We start from the raw sequence: 19832 nt of genomic DNA on the forward strand, positions 1-19832 counted from the left end.
GTTTAATGAAGGGAAACATGAATTAATAATGAAATTTGGTTATGGCATTCATGCTGTGCATACTTAAAAATATGTGTATAGCTGTGTGCCTACTTAAACACAAATGCAGAGCTCTGTGCGTTCTTAAACACGTGCTGAGCTGTGTGTCTGCTTAAACAAGTTAGGAGCTATGTGCATGCTTAAACACGTGCAGAGCTGTGTGGATGCTTAAACACCTAAGTAAAGCTGTGTGCATACTCGAATCATGCACAAAGTGCTTGCTGACCTTAGAAACTGTTGATTGGACTATTGTTTTTTTTCTAACATAAGCAACTCAAAGGTATACCATTTGGAGTTTTTGTTAACTTTAACATTAAAATTTTTAAATATTGCCTGTGCCCCAATTCCAATTGTATTAACTGCTGTGAAGATGAAATACGAACAGGCGCAGGAGTAGGCTATTCGGCCCCTCGAGCCTGCTTCGCCATTCTGCAAGATCATGGCTGTTCTGCCCGTGGACACAACTCCACCCTCCTTGCTACACTCACTAGTGGCTGTGGCTACCTCAGCCATGTGATCTCACATCCAATAAAATGTTCATCTGACAGCCATTATGCTGTTCACGCTCTTTGCACATTAGGATTCCCTGCATTATATTCTCATCTACTTTGTTATTAATGATAACAACCAGAGGAAAATATACCCACTGCAATGTGAAAATTACATTGCAACAATTTATGATCTGCATTATAACTGCAGTTTTTTTTTTACAATATTCCGTCATTCTCTGTTAAACAAAGGTTGATTACTCATCTTCTACCCCTTTACATAACATAAAATGAGAGTTTGTTCATCATGCCAACACCTGTATTAGAAGTTGTAAAGGAATTCTATCCATTTTAAACTGAGACCTTTCATTTTAGCAAGTCACAGAGAAGTGCTTACCATCCAGTTGTGTAATTTTAATCGAACTTCATTGTTTCTCTTGTTTACTGAAAATACTAATATACCCAGTAGCTATAACAACCCTAAATAACATTATTAACTCCAAAATGCCAATTTGATTGTGTTTTACTGTGGGTAGGTGAATGGCTTTCCCCATAGATTAGAAGTGAACCCATTTTAGACAACTCGCTCCATTATAAATGTTGCAGTGAAATTAATGCTGTATTTTTAAAAAATCTTATTATTTAGGTGTGTGGCTCATGTGGTGACATTTGGGGCAAGCTGAGACCACTGACTCTTAATGATTTGTACATCAACAAGACTCTCAACAACATGGAAAAGTCAGGCATCAAGGCCTCTGTTTAATATAAAATGCAGTGCTGCTCATGGTTCCTGCACACTGGTGGACACATCTACTAAAGAAACTGGGATGGAATCAGCATACAGTGCAAAGCATCAGAAGTTACCCATTTCTGGAGCGGTCATGTGTTTGGAGGCATTGACACATACCCCAGAAGAAGAGTGTTTGACTGGTTGTGAACAAGAAGGGTCATACAGGATAATCAAAGCTGACAGTAATGATCCCAAGGAAGATGGTGGTAAAAGTTTAGAGAATGAGAGTTCCCCTCCACTGTTCTGTATAGTGGGACCATTGGAATTGTGCAGGGTATCTGAACACCCCAATAGGAATACAGAGCTTGATAGAGGTTGCCAGTATGGAGTCCTGCTGCACACAGCAGAATGGAATTTGGAAAGTGGTGATGAGGAGCTGGATTATGCCTCAATTCCTGAGGTGGCATCTTCCATTTCTTCTCCGTATAAAAATGCATGCGATGCAGTAAGTTCACCAAGTGGTCTAAAAGTCAAAAAGCTCAGATCGAGTATTATTGCATTTTCTGACTTTGGGTCTCAAACTGAACGTACACCCAGTGAAACCACTGAGCTCCATATTTGTGAAGCATCAGATGAGTTACATGGACTTACTTCATCTGAAGATAATTTCACAGAGTTACCACAGAATGTGGGATATTTTATGAGAAAGAGAAAGCGAGCAACCAGTGGAAAACAGAATAACAGTCTTTCTTGTGAGAATACGTCTCTCTGCCAGCTTGGGAAATGCACTGAAAAAGCTGAGATCTCTGAAAAAGACAGTTCACGGGATCAAGAAGAAACAGGAAAAGAGGTAAGAATTGAAATAAGTGCTATTATACTCTTTTAAATTGCAAGTTATGTCATTGCTATTGATGGTTCAGTAAATGTGTGTATATAATATTGAACTGAACATAAACTGAAATACATTAGCATGGTTCATTCTATAATGGACAGCCAAATGTGCTTTTGGTGTCCTTAGAATAAGTGTTGAAGCCAGAATAGCCTGCATTGGAATGAAATTTAGGAACGTTTGAATTTTGGCCTCCTTAAAAGTGAAATTACTTTTTAAAAAAATAGCACCTCATACGCCGAGTTGAAGGCTTGTTTATCATAGTTTGGGAAGGTGCAACATCAGTTCTTAGGGGACTACAAAATTTTAAAGCCTTTGATGTCACTGTGAATAATGGGCTGGTGTTGATGGAGAGAGGTTTGATTAAGGTGAAGCCTTCTATCTATGACTTTTCCCATTGTTTCCCTATATTTTACTCATATTAAAAGTGGGGGTTAAGCAAAAAACTGTATTGTTTTCAGAAAATTGCTAAGCTTGTTTTAAGAGACTAGGGGCTGAATTTTACGAGCCCCTCGACGTCATGGGTCGCAGCGGGGAGGCCGGTAAAATTCTGCGGGGAGAGGCCCCCACCGCCGACGTTGAGAAGGGTCTGCCACATATTATTGGCAGTGGGGGGACCTCGGTGTGGCCAAGGGGTGGGGCCTTCACCTAAATGTTTAAATTAACCTTAAATAGATGTAAATGAACTTACCTGCTGGTTCAGGCTGTCCCAAGCAGATCGTACCTCACATGCCTTCAGATCTTTCGAGGCGAGAACCTGGTGGGGAGGGGGGAGGATTAAGATTTTCAGGGTGGGGGAGTGGGAAAAACAATTTTTATTGGGTGTGGGGATGGTGGGAAGGAGTGGAAGGGCAAATGTGAGAAGGTTGGGGGGAAAGTTCAGGTCGTGCATAAATTAAGTTCTGTTAATATAGGGCAATGCAAAGACCATTGGGGGGTTTGGGAAAGGGTCTCCATCGTATAAGTATTTATTTCATTAAAATTAATACTAATACACCTTTAAAAATTAAATTTTTAGCTAAGGGCTTAAAGCCCTTTAAAAAGAGGCACCTGCGCAGTGGCACCAGACCCTGCTGCCGCAGACGCAGCGGCCGCCCCCTCAATGTCATCAGGGGCGGCACTCTGCCCCCTCTAATTAAATCAGCCCCTGCGCATAATATTGCGGGGGCTGTGCAGCGGCACTTCCATGTCGCAGAGCACGGTGCACTAATAAAATCCAGCCCTATAGTTCCAGAACAGATGTTATACCTGCTTTAAATATCTGAGGAAGGAACCAAGCAATTCCATATAAATATAAACACCCTGTGGGTTTTATGTGAATCTGATTGGCAGATTTCTTTTGGTTTAACAGGCATATTTGTTCTGAATTAATTACAAGAAGTATAGCTTAGAAATTGGAAGTGAAGTGCTTTACATGTTAGGAATGGAACTCACTGGGGGTTAAAATCAGGGGATGCCCCGCTTAGAGGTTAATACCCTCCGCACAAATAGTGAAGTCCATAGAGGCCTGGAATATTGGGCCTGAGACCTCATTACAATTGTACAGGGCTTTGCTGAGACCACCCCCTGAGTACTGTGTACCTAAGGAAGGATATATTTGCCTTTGAGTTGGTGCAAAGAAGGTTCATTCAATTAATTCCTGGGATGAGATGGTTTCCTACATGGCGAGATTGAGTAGAATGGGTCTGTATTCTCTGGTTTAGAAGAATGAGACGCGATCTCATTGAAACATAAACGATTCTGAGAGGGCTTGACAGAGCCGATGAGCACAGGCTGTTCCCCCTGGAAGAAGGATCTAGAATTAGGGGGCATACCCTAGGGAAAGGGGTTAAGTATTTAGGACTGAGATGAGGAAATATTTCTTCACTCAGAAGGTTGTGGATCTTTAGAATTCTCTACCCCAGAGGGCTATGGATTCTCAGTCGTTGTGCATATTCAAGGCTGGCGTCAATAGATTTTTGGACTCTAATGCTGTCAAGGGATGTGAAGATCAGACCAGGAAGTGGAGTTGAGGTCAAAGATCTGCCATGATCCTATTGAATGATGAAGTAAGTTCGAGTGGCCTATTTTATATGTTTCAGTTGGAGCTACCGACTGAAGCATGACTAACAGCCGTTTGTAGTGAGCGAGGATTTGTCTTCAGGGCTAGTCTGAGAAATGGAATGCAAGAAAAATTTCTGGAATAAAAACCACAAAACATAACAAGAAGTACGAAAGGACAGATTCAGGCTTGGCATCTGCTTGATAGATAATTGTTTTATTTCTCAGGAGGGTTTAAATGTTATCATAGATCTGAGGGTGCCGAAAGGATGCTCCATTGTAGCTCACCAATTTCGGAGAGCAGAAGATGGACCAGGACAGCAGGTAGGTCTGTTGGGATGGTGGGATAATGCAGTCACGGATCCTGGGATGAGGGGTGGAGAGAGATAGAGGGTGAGAATGCTCTGCAGCAGGTCGGAAGATTTTTGTGGGGTGAGGAGGAGCATTCCTCAGTAGAAATAAAAGAATAAAGGTTTTACTTACCTCTTTGTTTGTGGCATCCAGTGGTCACACTTGAGTTTGGATGAGATGGGAAATGTAATTTCCCTGCTGCCTTCTCCCTCAAAAAAGAGCACTCCACTTATACAAAGCATTCCGCTTAGCATCCCCCCAGACAACTGCCATAAAATCAGATGAATTGGCGGCTGAATTTGCGCTGGGACATATAGCTTTCCTCATTTATATCACGTGAATATCTGTTGCTTATTACTGAACAAGGATTCAATCTTAATTATGTTGGTTTTTAACTCACATCAATTGTCACAGTATTTAGATTATACAATAAAGTCAAATGAACTTTTGGAAATATAAATTGTGAAAAATAATGATTTCCATAGCAATGGAATAGCTGGTGATGTTGTTCGAAACATTGCTGCAACTGTGAGTACTCGCACCATCATTCTCACTGTCATTAACATCGAAATACAAATGAGATTGTAGCAGTGCAGTGTAATGACCTTTATAATAAGATGACAAATATAGATCTGTTAAAAAAACAGTTAGTGAAAGTCAATGGTATAACATTCATCTAGTCAATAAAAGTCCTGCAACAGCCATTGTTATGGTCTGTCCAAGAGCCCAGTTAATGTTGTATCTTAGGCAGGTTCATGCTGTAATTCTAGCAATAAGCATTCAGGTTTATTTGACCCTTGGCTTCAGAAGGCCCAAGATTCATTTGTTTAAGAAAGAATTTGGATTTATATAATAGCTTTCACATCTTCAAGGTGTTCCAAAGCATCTCACGGCTAAATAATTACTTTTGAAGTGTAGGCACTGTTGTTTTCTAGGCAAATGCAGCAGCCACTTTACACACAGAAAGGTAAATTTAAATCAGATCATTTGTATTGGTGATGCTAGTTGGCTAGGACACTAGGAGAATGACCCTGTTCATACAATAGTACTATTTACATCCACCTGAGCAGGTAGATGAGGCCTCATCCCACCTATCTGTTGGATTCCCTATGCCTTGCTGCCAGGCCTCTGTTGTTCTAGCCATAGTCCCAAAGGACCATAGGCATCTCTCTTCATTAGAGAGAGACAGAAGGTAAAGTATAGCTTGAGGATCACCACTCCATAAGCATGGGACAAGACGAGAAGGCAGGCCACCATGAACTACCCCTCCTCAGACCCCCTGATTTAACACAAGACCCACTGTCTGCTTCTTGGGGTGTCCCCTATTTGATTTCACAAACACTGTAAAATGAGGCATGAGGACTTGAATGGCCCTTTCTTTCATCATGTAGGTGAGTTGTCAGGCCTGTGTGTGTTGCAGTGGTAAAATAATGGGGGAAAACATGGGAGTAATGGTCTATGCCCTGTTTCTTGACTATTGGATGCAGGTGATGGGTGTTTTCTGGGAGAAATGCTTAGGAAAATCAGTCCTATGATGCCTTGACTTTATATTGTCCCCAACATACAGCTAGTCAGAACAGTTGCTATATCACCTGCTCTTTAGCCAATCAGTCATTTTCTGCCCTTCTTGGGCCTAGTGGTTAGCTGGGGAATAAAAAGTCCGCACATAGTCCCCATATTTAAGCACTATTTGCCCATGATTTGTGATACTGGTGCCAAATCCATTAAAAATCATGGGCTAAAAATAGCCTCTATGTCAGGTGTTGGCTACAGTTTTAGCTAACTGTAGAGCTAGTCCAGCTCTGGGGACTTAATTAGTAGACAGGGCATTGTTTAATGAATCCCACAGCACAAATCCATGGCATGCTATGCTGACAGGACCTTGTGCCTACTCTTGCTTCCAAATTGCGTCGACCCCCAATCCACCAAATGCGTTTTTTAATACAGAATATCATTTCAAAAGGCAACTTCAAATTTATATGATGGTATTTTTAAATATAATCTATAACTTAGGATAAAGGTTGAAAATGTATGTTGGATAATCAGTTATATTTTATTACCAAGAACTAAAATTTATCAGCTTTGGAATATGTTCAATGAATTTATAAGATTAACATGCAATGGTTGAAAAAAGTCCAAGTTATAAGTCACTGAGAAAAGGATACGTGATTCTGACAAATGGTGTCACGATAATCTCAGGTATTCACAGATACAGTTAGACATTCTCTGGGTGGTAGTGTTGGAGTGATGTGCCATTTCACATCATTTAAGAAATATCAATCCTCTAATCTGAAGCTATTATGTGTGTTAGGGAATAAAAGTCTCACACAAATGATCAAGCAATTTTGTAAAATTTCCATATAAAAGTGGGTAATAGTGATGTTTTTTGGATAGTCAGCCCACTGGAGTGAGACATATGTAAGTAATTTTTACATTGCAGCACAAATGAAATACTAGAACTGTGTCTGCTCGTGGAATGTTGTGTGGTCGCTTCATGTTTGCCCTAAATTCTGATAAAATGCAGCCAGAGGCAGTCAGAGTTAATGATCTCTGCTCCATTTTTCACAATTCATTATTATAAATAAAGGAGGAGGGAGAACTGAACAACTGTAAAATGATTCCCATCATTAAATAGCCACAAATACATTTTTGCCTCAGTGCAAAGTGAATAAAATCCTACCCAAACAGTTTTCACAAGATTTAATTGAGGGCTGCCTCCTGTCAATATTTTAAGGTTTAATTATGTTGAGGCCTGAAACTATTTGACTGGGTTATCATTATTCATTCAGCCTAAGACTTGCCTATTCCACATATGCTGCCATTCATCTAACTGCATAACTACCCTATCTTGACTTTCACTGAAACAGTTCATAGTTTGGCTCATCGGGAATTCTTTCCTTTCTTTACACTGATGTAGTTAGTTAAACTGATGTGGCTGGAACAAATAATTTTTAGTTTACGGTATTTTCAACAATTGTTTCAACGTAATTTAAAATAGAAACAAAGTAACTCATTCGAAATGCTGAGTGAATCAGAAGGCTCTGTGTTGTTAGCATCAATTAATGATTGCTCATTTGCAATATATTCAGCAGTGTAACATTTACAGATCCATTGCTCACAGTGCTGTGAGATACTTTTACACTGCTTCAGTGTGGCTTGTTCAATCCTGAGTTTCAAGGAAATCTATTTAACCAAATATGAATCAAATCACCAGAAATATTTAACACATTGGCTCCATAAAGGTATTTGGTCAGAAGGTGGATAAGCCAATGGAATGTTATTATTCGTAAAAAGAAAGAAAACTATAAACCAGAAGCTAACCTTACTTAGGTTAACATTTCCTCTTTGTAATTCCATACAAATCTTAATGGGCAATAATTGCTTTGCTGAATCAAGGTGAAAACATATTAAAAGCTCAGCCATATTAAATTTCCTTTGGCAGGGACTACTTTTTTCAAACAATGCAAATGAACATTATACACTAATAATCTCCATAGATGTTAGCCTAGAAAACTAGCAAAAGGTTTTATAAAGACTGATACAGCCCCAAAAAGCTGATAAATCAACAATGGCCCTGATATGTAAAAACAAGTAGTTACATGGAAGGGTATTTTCTCAGGGACTCCGAGGCACATTTAGAGGCGGTGGTGGGTGGCAGTGGGTGGGGTGGTGGCACCAGGAAAATCACAGAGAAGGAAGTTGTGCCATTTCCTGATGTGCTGTCACCTCCTCGTGCCTTTCACAGAGGCAGTTTCAGTGCAGTGAAGGCAACCCGCCCAGCACTGGTGGGAAGTCAATTCAGGATAATCAGCAACCAATTAGCAGCACTTTTATGGTGTAAATAAGATTTTACCGGTATCACATGGCATCCCTTTCGTGTCTGCAGCCTGCCAGGTGACAGGAGGCACATGCAGAGTGGGAGATCAGAGTGTCATAATAAATTAAATCTACCGCCTTAAGATGCAAATTGGCAAGCCTGAGATCTTCCGCAAGCAGAGGCTTGCAATTTCCTGGAGACTGCAGTAAGGAATAGTGAAGTGGGGGCTTTTCCCTCCAGTAGTTTCACTCCTCCATTTTGTCCAGCCTTCTCCCGGCCCATGCACACTAGCAGCACTCTTACTGCATGCACAGTGAAGGCTGCCAGCTGGCCTTGCAGTCTCACGCACTGACTCGCCCTCCCGCCCCCACAACCTGCTCTCCATCCATAACTGGACAGTGATCCCGGAAATGGCCTCTTAATTGTGCACCTTCTGTAATTACCCAGATGGGCGTGCTGCTGCTGTGATCGGGGTCGTGACCTGAAAATGGTCCCACCGGCTGAAAATTTTCAAAGGCTGGAAGATTCAACCCATGGACTTTGTAACTTAAGTTAAAGGAGGGGAGAAAAGCCTCAACTGAATTTGTCCAGCATCAATTGTGGGAAAACTCCTGGAATCTGTAATCTAAGATAACATGAGTGAACATATAGAAACAGAAGGCTTAATCAAAGTCAGTCAGCATGGATCTGTTAAAGGCAAGTCATGTATGACAAAAGTAGTAGAGTTTTTTTTTTGAAGAAGTAACCAACTGGATAGCTGAAGAAATGCAATAGGTGAAGGGGATATGGATTTTTCTAAAGCATTTGATAAGGTGTTTCATAAGAGGCTTGTGAGAAATGTTAGGTATATAGTATAAGAGAAAATGTAGCAGCACAAATAAAAATGGTGTTTGACACAAGAAACAAAGAGATAGGGTAAATGGGCATTGTTCAGCTTGGATAATGGTTGCAAGTGGTGTACCCCCATGAATAGTAGTTGGTCCATTTTGTTCTTGGTTCCTATAGATGATTTTGATTTAACTATAGGGAGCACAACCTTGAAATTTGTTGCCAAATAAAAAGCAAGAGGTTTGGTAAATAACGAGGCAGAGCTTAAAAGACTTCATAACAAATTGGATAGGTTAGCAGAATGAGCAGGCAGGTGGCAAATATAATTTAATGTACAACAATGAGGGAAAAAGGTTAAGGGATGGAAGTATACCCTCAATAGAAAGATTCTGAAAGATGTGGATAAACAAAGAGATCTAGAGGTTCAAATACATAATGCCCTGAAAGCACAAGTGCAGATAGACAAAGCCAAAAAAGGAGAATATAATGCTGGATATATAGCTACATCGGGTTGAATTTTCCCACATGTGTCAGGACCCTGTCAGGAGTATATGCAGATTCCAAGCCTGTGCATGGCCTCAGCTTGCCTGCCAGAGCACCTTTACATAAGGTGACCTCCTAATTGACTGCCCCAGTGTTTGCCATCCAATTAAGGATGGCAGGTGGACCAGGGAAGCGGGAGGCCCATTAGGAGGGTTCACAACAATGTCCACATGGCAGACCCACCAGGAGATATGAGCACTGCTGGAGAAGAGGGAGACTGAGGGAGTGCCTCAAAATGGAGGTGCTCATGAAGGCCTCCCTCTTCAGTAGGGAAAAATATGACAAAGTGCTGTGAGGGTTGTCTGTTGTGATATTGCTTCAACTCCTTGAATACTAGTTAACATACTACTGAATATGTAAATAATTTGATATACATCATCATAGGAAGTGATGCAAGCTAGCATGTGACACAGTAGTTGGAGCAGTGTTAGTCAGTAGGTAGCAATAGTGTATTGAAGAGCTCTCCTATAATTCAGCTATTCTGTAACAAAGAACCCTTCGTTTAGCTTACCAATTATTATCAGTGTTTGGTACGATTGTGTTAAAATTCAATAACACATATGGTGGCAGCGCAACACAATAGGGTAGCAGCGATGCAGAGAGGCAACAACATGTTAGCAGCAGTGTTCAACACAGTGACAGCGATCACAAGCGCGACATCATAGACGACAGTTTCTCCCGTTTAAAGTCATAAAAGCCTGGGACAACATTGAAAATAGCTGGAGGAAACATCACCAGCATGATATAAGGCCATATTCAAAACTACTATTGAGAATCAGTACTCCGAGAGAGAGTGAATAACCAAAAAGGGGATTTTTGTCGAACGGCAGTTGGCTAGAATGGCAGTACTTTTATGGACTAGGGATCAAAAGAGGAAAAAAAGAGTCAATCTGAGTTGGGGCTATAAGACTGCATCGCCATTAAGCATTGTGGTTTTTCTGCCAAAAAGCGCTCCATGAGCGGGTCTCCCCATGCAGAGACTGAAAGCCTGCACTGCAGCCATAGAGCTCAGGGCTTGGCAGGCACTGTAGACCTGCATTGATATTTTCCTTGAAGGAAAGCTATTAAAATGAAAATAATGTAAGGGAAAAGCCCTAGAAAAAGAATTCCTTTGAGCAAATAGATTTGATGCTGTCAGGAAAACACTTTATGCCAAATGAGAAATATGAATTCATCGGTTAGAAACTTACATTAGACTTTTAATGGTGAAAATCAGTTAACTTAAAAAAAATCTGGCAGCCAAGATGGCCACCGCAATTTGCATCTGAAACACCTTTGCACATTCCAAGGCCCAACTGGAGCCAGAAATCTGAGAAGCCCTGGACCTAGAACAATGGCTTGTTCTAAGTAATTGAATTACCTAGGATTGCTTCATTAGCATGGCAGTTAAGGTAATCCTAACACATTGACTTTGAAAGAGAAAACCCCTCTGACTGTAAATATTGGCATGTGGAGCCAATTCTGAACTTTGTATCTCATTAGAAGGTTCCAAAGAATACCTGAGGCAGTCATGTGACCATCTGTCCATTCTGAAAAAAATGGGAGTTTTGTTACACAGACAAGAGACAAGCAGTAACTGAGTGTGCAGCAGCAGAGAAGACTGTGTGCCTCCCTTTCTCTCTTGCTTTCCAGAAAACATCAAGTTTGAAAACCGTCTGTGACTGTGGACCCTCCAAGCCTATAGACTGCTACAACCAAAGACCAGGGGAAGAGAGCCACCTACAAGTCTGCCTTCAAAAAACCCCTGATCAAAGCGGTCCAGCTACAGAGTGTACTTTAACCAGCCAAAGACTTCAAGAACACAACTGCAGCCAGAAGACCACCAAATCATCCCACCTTAGACTGTGTACTTAACTTTTATTTATTCTGGACTTTAATCCAACCAAAAAACCTACTTCCCACTTTGTAAGCTATTTGTGTGTATGTGTGATCCTCGTGTGAATGTGTGCGTGAATGTGTAGCGTACTTTTTTTTATTATTTTAGATTGGGTTTAGCTTGTTGATATAAGAATCTTACTATTCTTGGTTAAACTCAAGAAAACCTGTCCGATTGGCTCTTTCAGGATCACATTATAGGTAAAAGGTAAAACACTCACTGAGGTGATAAGCGCAACCACTGTTTTTAAAAATAGTAATAAACCCTGTTGTCATCAAATAAGAGGAAGGGCAAGAGGGGCAACTGTGACCCCCTCCTCACCAGGCCATAACAATGCCATGACAACAAAATACCCAGCTATGAATTGGAATGTTCATAAGTTCCACCTTTTTAGGCAGCGCATGGAGTTATGCTTTGTAGACCTTGTGGTCACAGAACTCGACAAGCAAGTAATAAAGATAAAGATTGAGATTGGCAATGAAGGGCTGCATCGCATCAACACTTCTGGACTGTCAGAAGCAGACCAGAAAGACCCATCTAAACTCTGGACAGCACTGAAAGACCAACTAAGAGTCAAGGTCAACTTTAGGATCGATTTGAAGTTGTTGCGACCAGGTGAGCAATGTCTAGGGGTCTTTGGCTGTTATTACCTGGTCTTATGGTAACAGGGTTTAATTTTAAACACATTGTGTTTTGAGCTTCCCATTTTGTGAATCCGTGTTCACAGTTTCCAATTATAAGGCAAAGAACTGAGCACACACAGGCTTTCTTTGGTTTAAAGCAGAAAGAGGAAATTTATTAAAACCTTAAACTTAAATCCTAATACAGTTCATGCCTATGGATATACGACGCGCTGCCGCGAGCATGCACACGCAATATAAACATGCAAAATAGGGACAGAAAAGAGCAGAAGAAAAGTTAAGTAGAACAGCTTGAGGCATTATCTTGTTACTGTTTCTCGAGCTTGCTGTAGTCCTTGATTGAAGATATGGTCTTGCACTTTGTTGGGGCCTAGTCGTCTTCTTAACCTTGTTCACGTAGGAAATCTTTCTCTCTTTTAGTTTCACATGTTTTCACAAGATTCAGTTCCGTGGGAAGAGATGAAGCAGGTAGACAGGCAGGAGAGGAAATGTTCTTGCTTCAGTTCCAGGAGAGGTGTTTACTCCATGAGCACACGGCTTTGCCTCTCCTCAACCTCTTTGGTTGGAAGTCAGCCAGCCAGTCATGTGTCCAAAACTGGTCTGACCACTTCTATGTATTGGAGAAGCAATTGCTGGACCCACATTGTTTCAACATTGTCTGTTACCATGGAAATGTCTTTCCGATTAGGGCTTGCAATTTTAAGTTTCAATGTTCATGTGGCGAAATAATGTGTGCCTCAGTCTTGGCAGGTGGGGTTTGCCTGACAAAGTGATGGCCACGAGACAACAACCCAAAGAAACTATTGACCAGTTCATCAATAGACGTCTAGAAAAAGGCAAAGATTGTGAGTTCTCAGATGCAGAACTCTTCAAGAGAATAATGGAGCTGGTAATCGCATCAAATCTAACAAAGGCATTCCAAAAGGATCTGCTTGATAAGAAAAAAGGATATGACATTGACAGTCTCTTCAAGGATGGCAGAAAATATAAAGCCATAGCTGCAAGCAGGCAATATATACTAGCGCTTGGAGCAGCAGCAACTATAGGTGTGGTAGCCAAGACACCTCAACAGGGCAAGGCATGCAGCAAGTGCAGTCTAATGCATCAGCCACATAAATGTTCTGCATTCAGAGATGCATGCAAGGCATGTGGGCTAAAGGGACACTGGGCAAGACTGTGCAGAAAATCTGGCAATGAAGAAGCAGTCAGGAGCCACAGCAAGCCACAGCTCAATAAAAAACAGACGCTGCCTAGTAGTAAGAATAAAAAAGAGTTCACCAAGTCCAGTGCCAAGCACAGGCATGTCCCTGTCCAAAACCTGGACAGCAAAGAAAGCACTGAAAGTGAACAAGCTTCCAGAAGGTAACAGTTACGCAGCACATGGATGCAATCACACAACTGGAAACCTTCACCAAGTCAAAATTATATGTCCTAACAAAAGTGGTAAGCACAAGCTATGACTGAAGGTAGATACTGCAGCAAGCAGCAACATTTTACCACTACGGATACTCAAAGACATAAAACTAGTGAAATGGGAGTTTGTTACAGCCAACAAGCACTAGACTCACCACGTAAAATGGTTCGCCAATCTACTGTGTGGTTGCATTGACTTTGAAGTTCAGTTATGGAAGTTCTGCATGGTCACCACAAGTATTCATGTTGACACCAATGGTCCAGCAGTTTTAGGACTACCGCCATGCAGTGAACTTCGGATCCTGACGATTCACGAGATCAGTAAAGTGACAATGCTAGATAATCAAGGCAAGTGTGACCCTATTGAGTCTATTCACGATCTGCAACAGAAGAACCCGGATAAATTTGAAACCGTGGGCAGTTTTATAGGAGATGCTGTTCTTCAGCTGAAAGATGATGCAGTTCCCTCCATAGATCCACCGCGGAAGTGCAGTGTCCACATAAAAGACAAGTTAAAGGCTGAGCTTGACGGGATGGAATAACAAAGGATTATTCGCTATGTTCAGCAACACACAGATTGGTGTAGCTGTATAACTGTAATTAAGAAAGATGGTGCCATTGGAGTACGCCTGGATCCCAGAAGATTGAATCGAGCACTTAAAAGATTTCCTCACAGGATTCCTACTTTAGAAGATCTCAACCCAAGGTTTGCTAGTTCTTCTTGAAATTGGACACAAAACATGGATACTGGTTGGTCCACCTTGCCAAAGATTCACAGGAACTAACAACTTTCAGAACATCATTTGAGAGGTATTGATTTCCATGGTTGTCATTCGGTCCATCAGTGAGTCAAGGCTTGTTTCAACAGCATATGGATCCCATTACTGAGAGTGTTCCTGGATGTGTTTGCATTGTGATGACATGGGAAGTACCAAGGAGGAGCATGATCAGAATCTTCAGGTTCTAATAGAGATGACTAGAAGAGAAGGTCTTGTGTTTAATAACAAAAAATGTGCTATCAGTGTGAGCCATATTAATTTTTTTGGTTCAATCTATTCTGACACTGGAATATGGCCAGATCCCAGTCAAGTTGAGGATGTACAATCAATGCCTACTCAAGGCAATGAAGATTTTCAGAGATGTTTGGGCCTGTTTAACTTTTCAGCACCATAGATCTCAAATTTCTCTGAGAAAGCATCATCACTGCATGAACTTCTCAAGAAAGATATGCCATTCTTGTGGCACAAAGATCATCAGCACACATTCGATTCGTTAAAACAGTCTGAAGCATATTTACAATATTACGACCCAAGGAAAGAAACTATACTCGAAGTAGATGCTTCACCAAAGGGTCTCAGAGCATGTCACTAGACTAGTACTTCAGAGCCCAAGTTCATAGGGACATGGGTTTGAATCCAGCCTGGCAGATGGTGAAATTTGAATTCAGTTAATAAATCTGGAATTTAAAAACAAAAACTAGTCTGATGGTGACCATGAAACCATTGTCAATTGTTGTAAAAACCCATCTGGTTCACTCATGTCCTTTGAGCAAGGAAATCTGCTGTCCCTACCTGGTCTGGCCTACATGTGACTCCAGACCCACAGCAAATGTGATTGATTCTTAAATGCCCTCTGAAATGGCCAAACAGGCCACTCAATGGCAATTAGGGATGGGCAATAAATGCTGGCCTTGCCAGCGACGCCACATCCCACAAACGAATAAAAAAAAATGTCTGTTAGAGGAAGGTAGACCAATTGCATTTGGTTCTAAAAGTTTGGCACCCACTCAGGCGAACTATTCAAACATGGAATGAGAAACATTGGCATTAGTGTTCGGTATTACTAGATTCCACACGTAACTATTTGGCAAGGCTTTGTTGTCGACACTGATTACAAGCCGCTGGCAATGATTTGGCAAAAAACACTCACCAGTGCGCCATCTCGACTCCAAAGGCTACTAATCAAAGTACAGGGGTACGATTGTGAGGTCTGATATAAACATGGAAACCTCATGGTTATGTCTGACACATTGAGCAGGCTACTCAACCCCAAGAAGACAGAAGATATACCATTACATGTCCAAATGGACAAAGTGGATGTGGAACTAGAAGATGTGTACAATATTGACCTAATGTGATTTGGACAGAAAAAATGTGAACAGATTTAAAGATCCTATCCTCAGAGCACATACAAACATACTAATTAGGAGCAGGAGTAGGCCACTCGGTCCCTTGAGCCTGCTCTGCCATTCAATAAGATCATGGCTGATCTGATTGTAACCTCGACTCCACATCCCCACCTACCCCGAAAAGCTTTCACCCCCTTGCTTATCAAGAATCTATCACTTCTACCTTAAAAATATTTAAAGACTCTGCTTCCACTGCACTTTGGCAGCTCATCATCAGTAGATGGCAGATACAATGCAAGAGGTTCCCACAGATGTCAGAACCTTTTGGCCATACCATGACGAATTCATGATATCAAGTGGAGTCATTTTCAAGGACAGAATAGTACTGATACTAAAAGTGCTTAGTCAAGGTATTCTTATCCAATTACATCAAAGTCACATGGGGGATAGAAAAGTCAAGATGACTTGCATGTGAGACAGTTTATTGGCCAGGGAAAAATAATGACATAAAAGGAGCAGTGAGGATGTGCGATGCAGGTCAAGATCATCAGCCGAGCCCATGCAAAGAGCCATTTCACCCTCATGAGGTTCCATCACATCCAGTAATCACATACTGATTTATTTACAGTCAAAGGTGACAACTTCTTACTTATTACTGACTACTTCTCCAAATTTCCTATCAGTCGCCAACTGCGGGATATATCCAGCACATCAGTAGCAAACATGATGAAAGCAATTTTCGGTCTTTTTGTTTCCCTGGAGGAGATAGTGTTGGGTAACCAGTAAGCCATATCAAGACATGTGCGCAAAGAGGGTTATAAATCATGTTACGTCACCTCCACACTATCCAAGGACAAATGGACTAGCAGAAAGGATGGTGCAGCCGGTAAAGTCACTAAATTTGAAATGTAAACAGACTAATAAAGACATTCAAACACCTATGTTGCATCTATGAGCAACTCCACTAGATACAGCATTAGCATCCCCAGCAGAGATTATGTTTGGAAGGCAAGACAGGGCAACTCTTCCAAGTCATCATCTGATCAGATCGTCGTCAATCCAAGATAAACTATTGGCAAGACAAGAGAGAATAACAATAACACATGATAGACATGCAGGTATGGAGTTACCTCCTCTGCAGGTCGGACAGCAGGTTATAGTGATCCACCTGCAAGAGAAGACATGGTTCCCTGTGGAAGCCTCCGAGATCTGTAACGAACCACGGACATACAAGGTAAGGCACCCCCCCCCCCCCCCACAACCACACAAATGGAGCAGCTTTGATAAGGAATAGATGTCAGCTGAGAGAGTTATCAAACAACATCATACTTAACACTCCTGTAGCGTCAAGAATAGGGGTGCCCAACCTTTTCACATGAGGGATCACATTATAATTATGTGCTTTTTGTAAACCAGCTTTAAATGAGAAGACTAATTTATTAACTTATTTTCTAGTCACTATGTTGACCATTGATTTAGTGAGACACCTGGCATTATTTTTGCTTGCCCAAGAAGTCAATGTCTGCGAACAACTTAGTTCATCACAGTTAAGTATAGATATCGGTACATATCAATACTTGTAATTAAGGATTTTGAAGTCGATAGATGAAAAACTCAGCAATTAGGGATACAATTATTGCATGTGATATGTATACTCTCTTTTGTAATACTGGTTCTCTTTCTCTGGTGATACATATGAAGGTGTAATACTGTTATTCAGTGTGATATGGACACACTGTTAGAAATGGTAAGACTGATTCTCTCTCTCTCACTCTTTCTCTCTTTCTCTTTCTCACTCTGGTGTTGTACATAAAAGGGGGATAATGTTATTGACTGTGATATGGACACACTGATAGGACGTGTCACACTGCCACGGTGAACACTCCTCCAGTGTAGCGGATGAGACAGTCACTGTCCCTTCTCCTCTCGGTAAGTTCAGCTATGGCAATGCATTTATCTGTCTCCAGTCCTGAATTGAAGGAAACAGCTGGTCACTGTCTGAAAAACCATTGTCTGAACATGGGATTATTCTGTAACTGGACATCTCTGGTTGTTGAGAATGGGAAGGATTGAACACGAGTTACTGTTATTCATGATTCTCTAATCTGACAGTGCAGGAGGAGACAGAAAAACAAAAGGTCTGGAGGGTCCAAGAACAGATCATTTGTATTTTCACTGTAATGAAACATGTCTGCGCGTGATCAATATAATAACATAGCACCAGCTATTGGTTTAACACAGTAACGGCTATGATTGGCTCTTGCCATGGAATCTAGTTAACAGACACTCTTCAGGGCACCAGACTCAGTGGAGTGTTTAACAGTTACTGAGCTGAGAAATTATAAATACCCACTGAGAATCCACAGCACAGAGGCAGAGCTGAGGGGAAAACCTGTCCTGGGAGATCTATGTTTGGTGAACAGTTTGTCGTGTGAAAGTGAATATTGGGTAAGAGAGAGTGTATGAAAGGAGTGGGCTGGCAGGCTGGATAGAAAAATTTGGCAGGCTGGATTCTGGCTCACGGGTCCTATGTTGGACAACTCTGGTCAAGAACATGTTCACATTCAAGTTCTGAGAGTGGAGTTAAGGAAAATGACACATACAACACTCAAATGCAAGATAATTGTCAGCCTAGTCCTACAAGCCAAGAGAAAAGAATTGATAATTCCAGATCTCAGCAAGCTTTCACTGTTATCAGATAGTGTCGAGTCAGTAGACCACTTGTACATTTCAAATACACTTAAATAATGAATGTGAGAGTCAGTGTAAATACTGCTCACAATTATCCTGTTTCATTATGTTTATAACTTATGTAACTTTTCTGTTTTAGGAAGGGGCGCTGTTGTAATATTGCTTTAACTGCTTGAATACTAGTTAACGTACTACTGAATATGTAAATAGTTTGGTATACATCATCACAGGAAGTGTTGCAAGCTAGCATGTGACACAGTAGTTGGAGCAGTGTTAGTCACCAGGTAGCACGTGTATTGAAGAGCTCTCCTGTAATTCTGTAATAAAGGACCCATTGTTTAGGTTACCAATCATTGTCACAGTGTTTGGTATGTTTGTGTTAAAAACCAATAACACAACATTGTCCCTTTCAGAACAGTGCCTATGGCCACTTCTGAACCTCTGTGAACCTTTCAATCTCCTGATGCTGCCAGTTACTCCAGCCACTTAAAAAAGTGAAAAATATATATTGCAAAAGAATAAAAAGCCAGTGGCTTGCAATTTAAAACTTTTTATTGAAAAAGTAATAATCTCGCAGTCCTGCAGATTCAGAGCTTGCATTAAACTATGAATTACTCAAATCTTGTGAGAGGCCTCCTCCGCAGCATTGCTGGCTTCCCAACACAGTGGGGGGCCGTTGCCACTCTGGGAAAGTCTCAGTGCTGGGTGTAAATGGCGCTTGATTGGGTTCTTCATTGGCTTCATTGCTTGCCCACCTTTGTGGAGTGGGCTGCCTATTCTCGTGGCAAACCAGCCCTGGGAAAGTTGCTGGGAGGCAGGACAGCATTCCATTGGTGTTTCCTGCTTCTTTCCTGCCTCCTCTCCACACCGCCTTTAAGCCCATCTCACAGCTTGGAATATTCAGCCTGTTGTCTCTTACCTGTTTTATTATTCATGGCTGTCTTTTCTGGCAATTTAGACCTCTTGCCACTTAAGTGTCCAAACTGGATCTGTATCACATTAAATTCTTCTTTGCACACCTTCCAACATTCTTCTGTCATTTTACCCATGAACAACTTTTCCCATTTTACTGTGGACAGTCTCTGTCTCATCACATTGAAGTCAGCCTTCCCTAAATCTAGAATCATAGTAGCTGTTTCCGGTTTCTCTCTTTCAAACATGAGGTTGAACCTGATCATATTATGATCGCAATTAGATAAATTTTAACGCACCATTAGGCTGTTAACTAAATCAGGCTCATTATTCATTGCTAACTCGAATATTGCCTGCTTCCTTTTGACTCTAGGACGCATTGCTGCAGAAAATTATCCCGGACGCACTCAAGAAATTCACTACCCTTCTAACATGTGCAAGTCAGT

At 41.2% G+C, this 19832-nt stretch overlaps 1 protein-coding gene across 4 annotated transcripts in view; it reads left to right on the top strand.

Annotated features, from left to right (window-relative positions):
• stard13b (StAR related lipid transfer domain containing 13b) overlaps nucleotides 1-19832 on the top strand; it is a 617921-nt gene that overhangs the window by 67812 nt on the left and 530277 nt on the right. For all 4 annotated transcript variants that reach the window (XM_068033490.1, XM_068033491.1, XM_068033489.1 and 1 more), the window contains exon 2: nucleotides 1174-2107. In XM_068033490.1, the coding sequence (XP_067889591.1) occupies nucleotides 1226-2107 (882 nt within the window). In that variant the 5' untranslated portion in view covers nucleotides 1174-1225. The remainder of the gene's footprint in view (nucleotides 1-1173; nucleotides 2108-19832) is intronic.

This window comes from Heterodontus francisci, chromosome 6 (genome assembly GCF_036365525.1).
Source record: "Heterodontus francisci isolate sHetFra1 chromosome 6, sHetFra1.hap1, whole genome shotgun sequence".
Lineage (NCBI taxonomy): Eukaryota > Metazoa > Chordata > Chondrichthyes > Heterodontiformes > Heterodontidae > Heterodontus > Heterodontus francisci.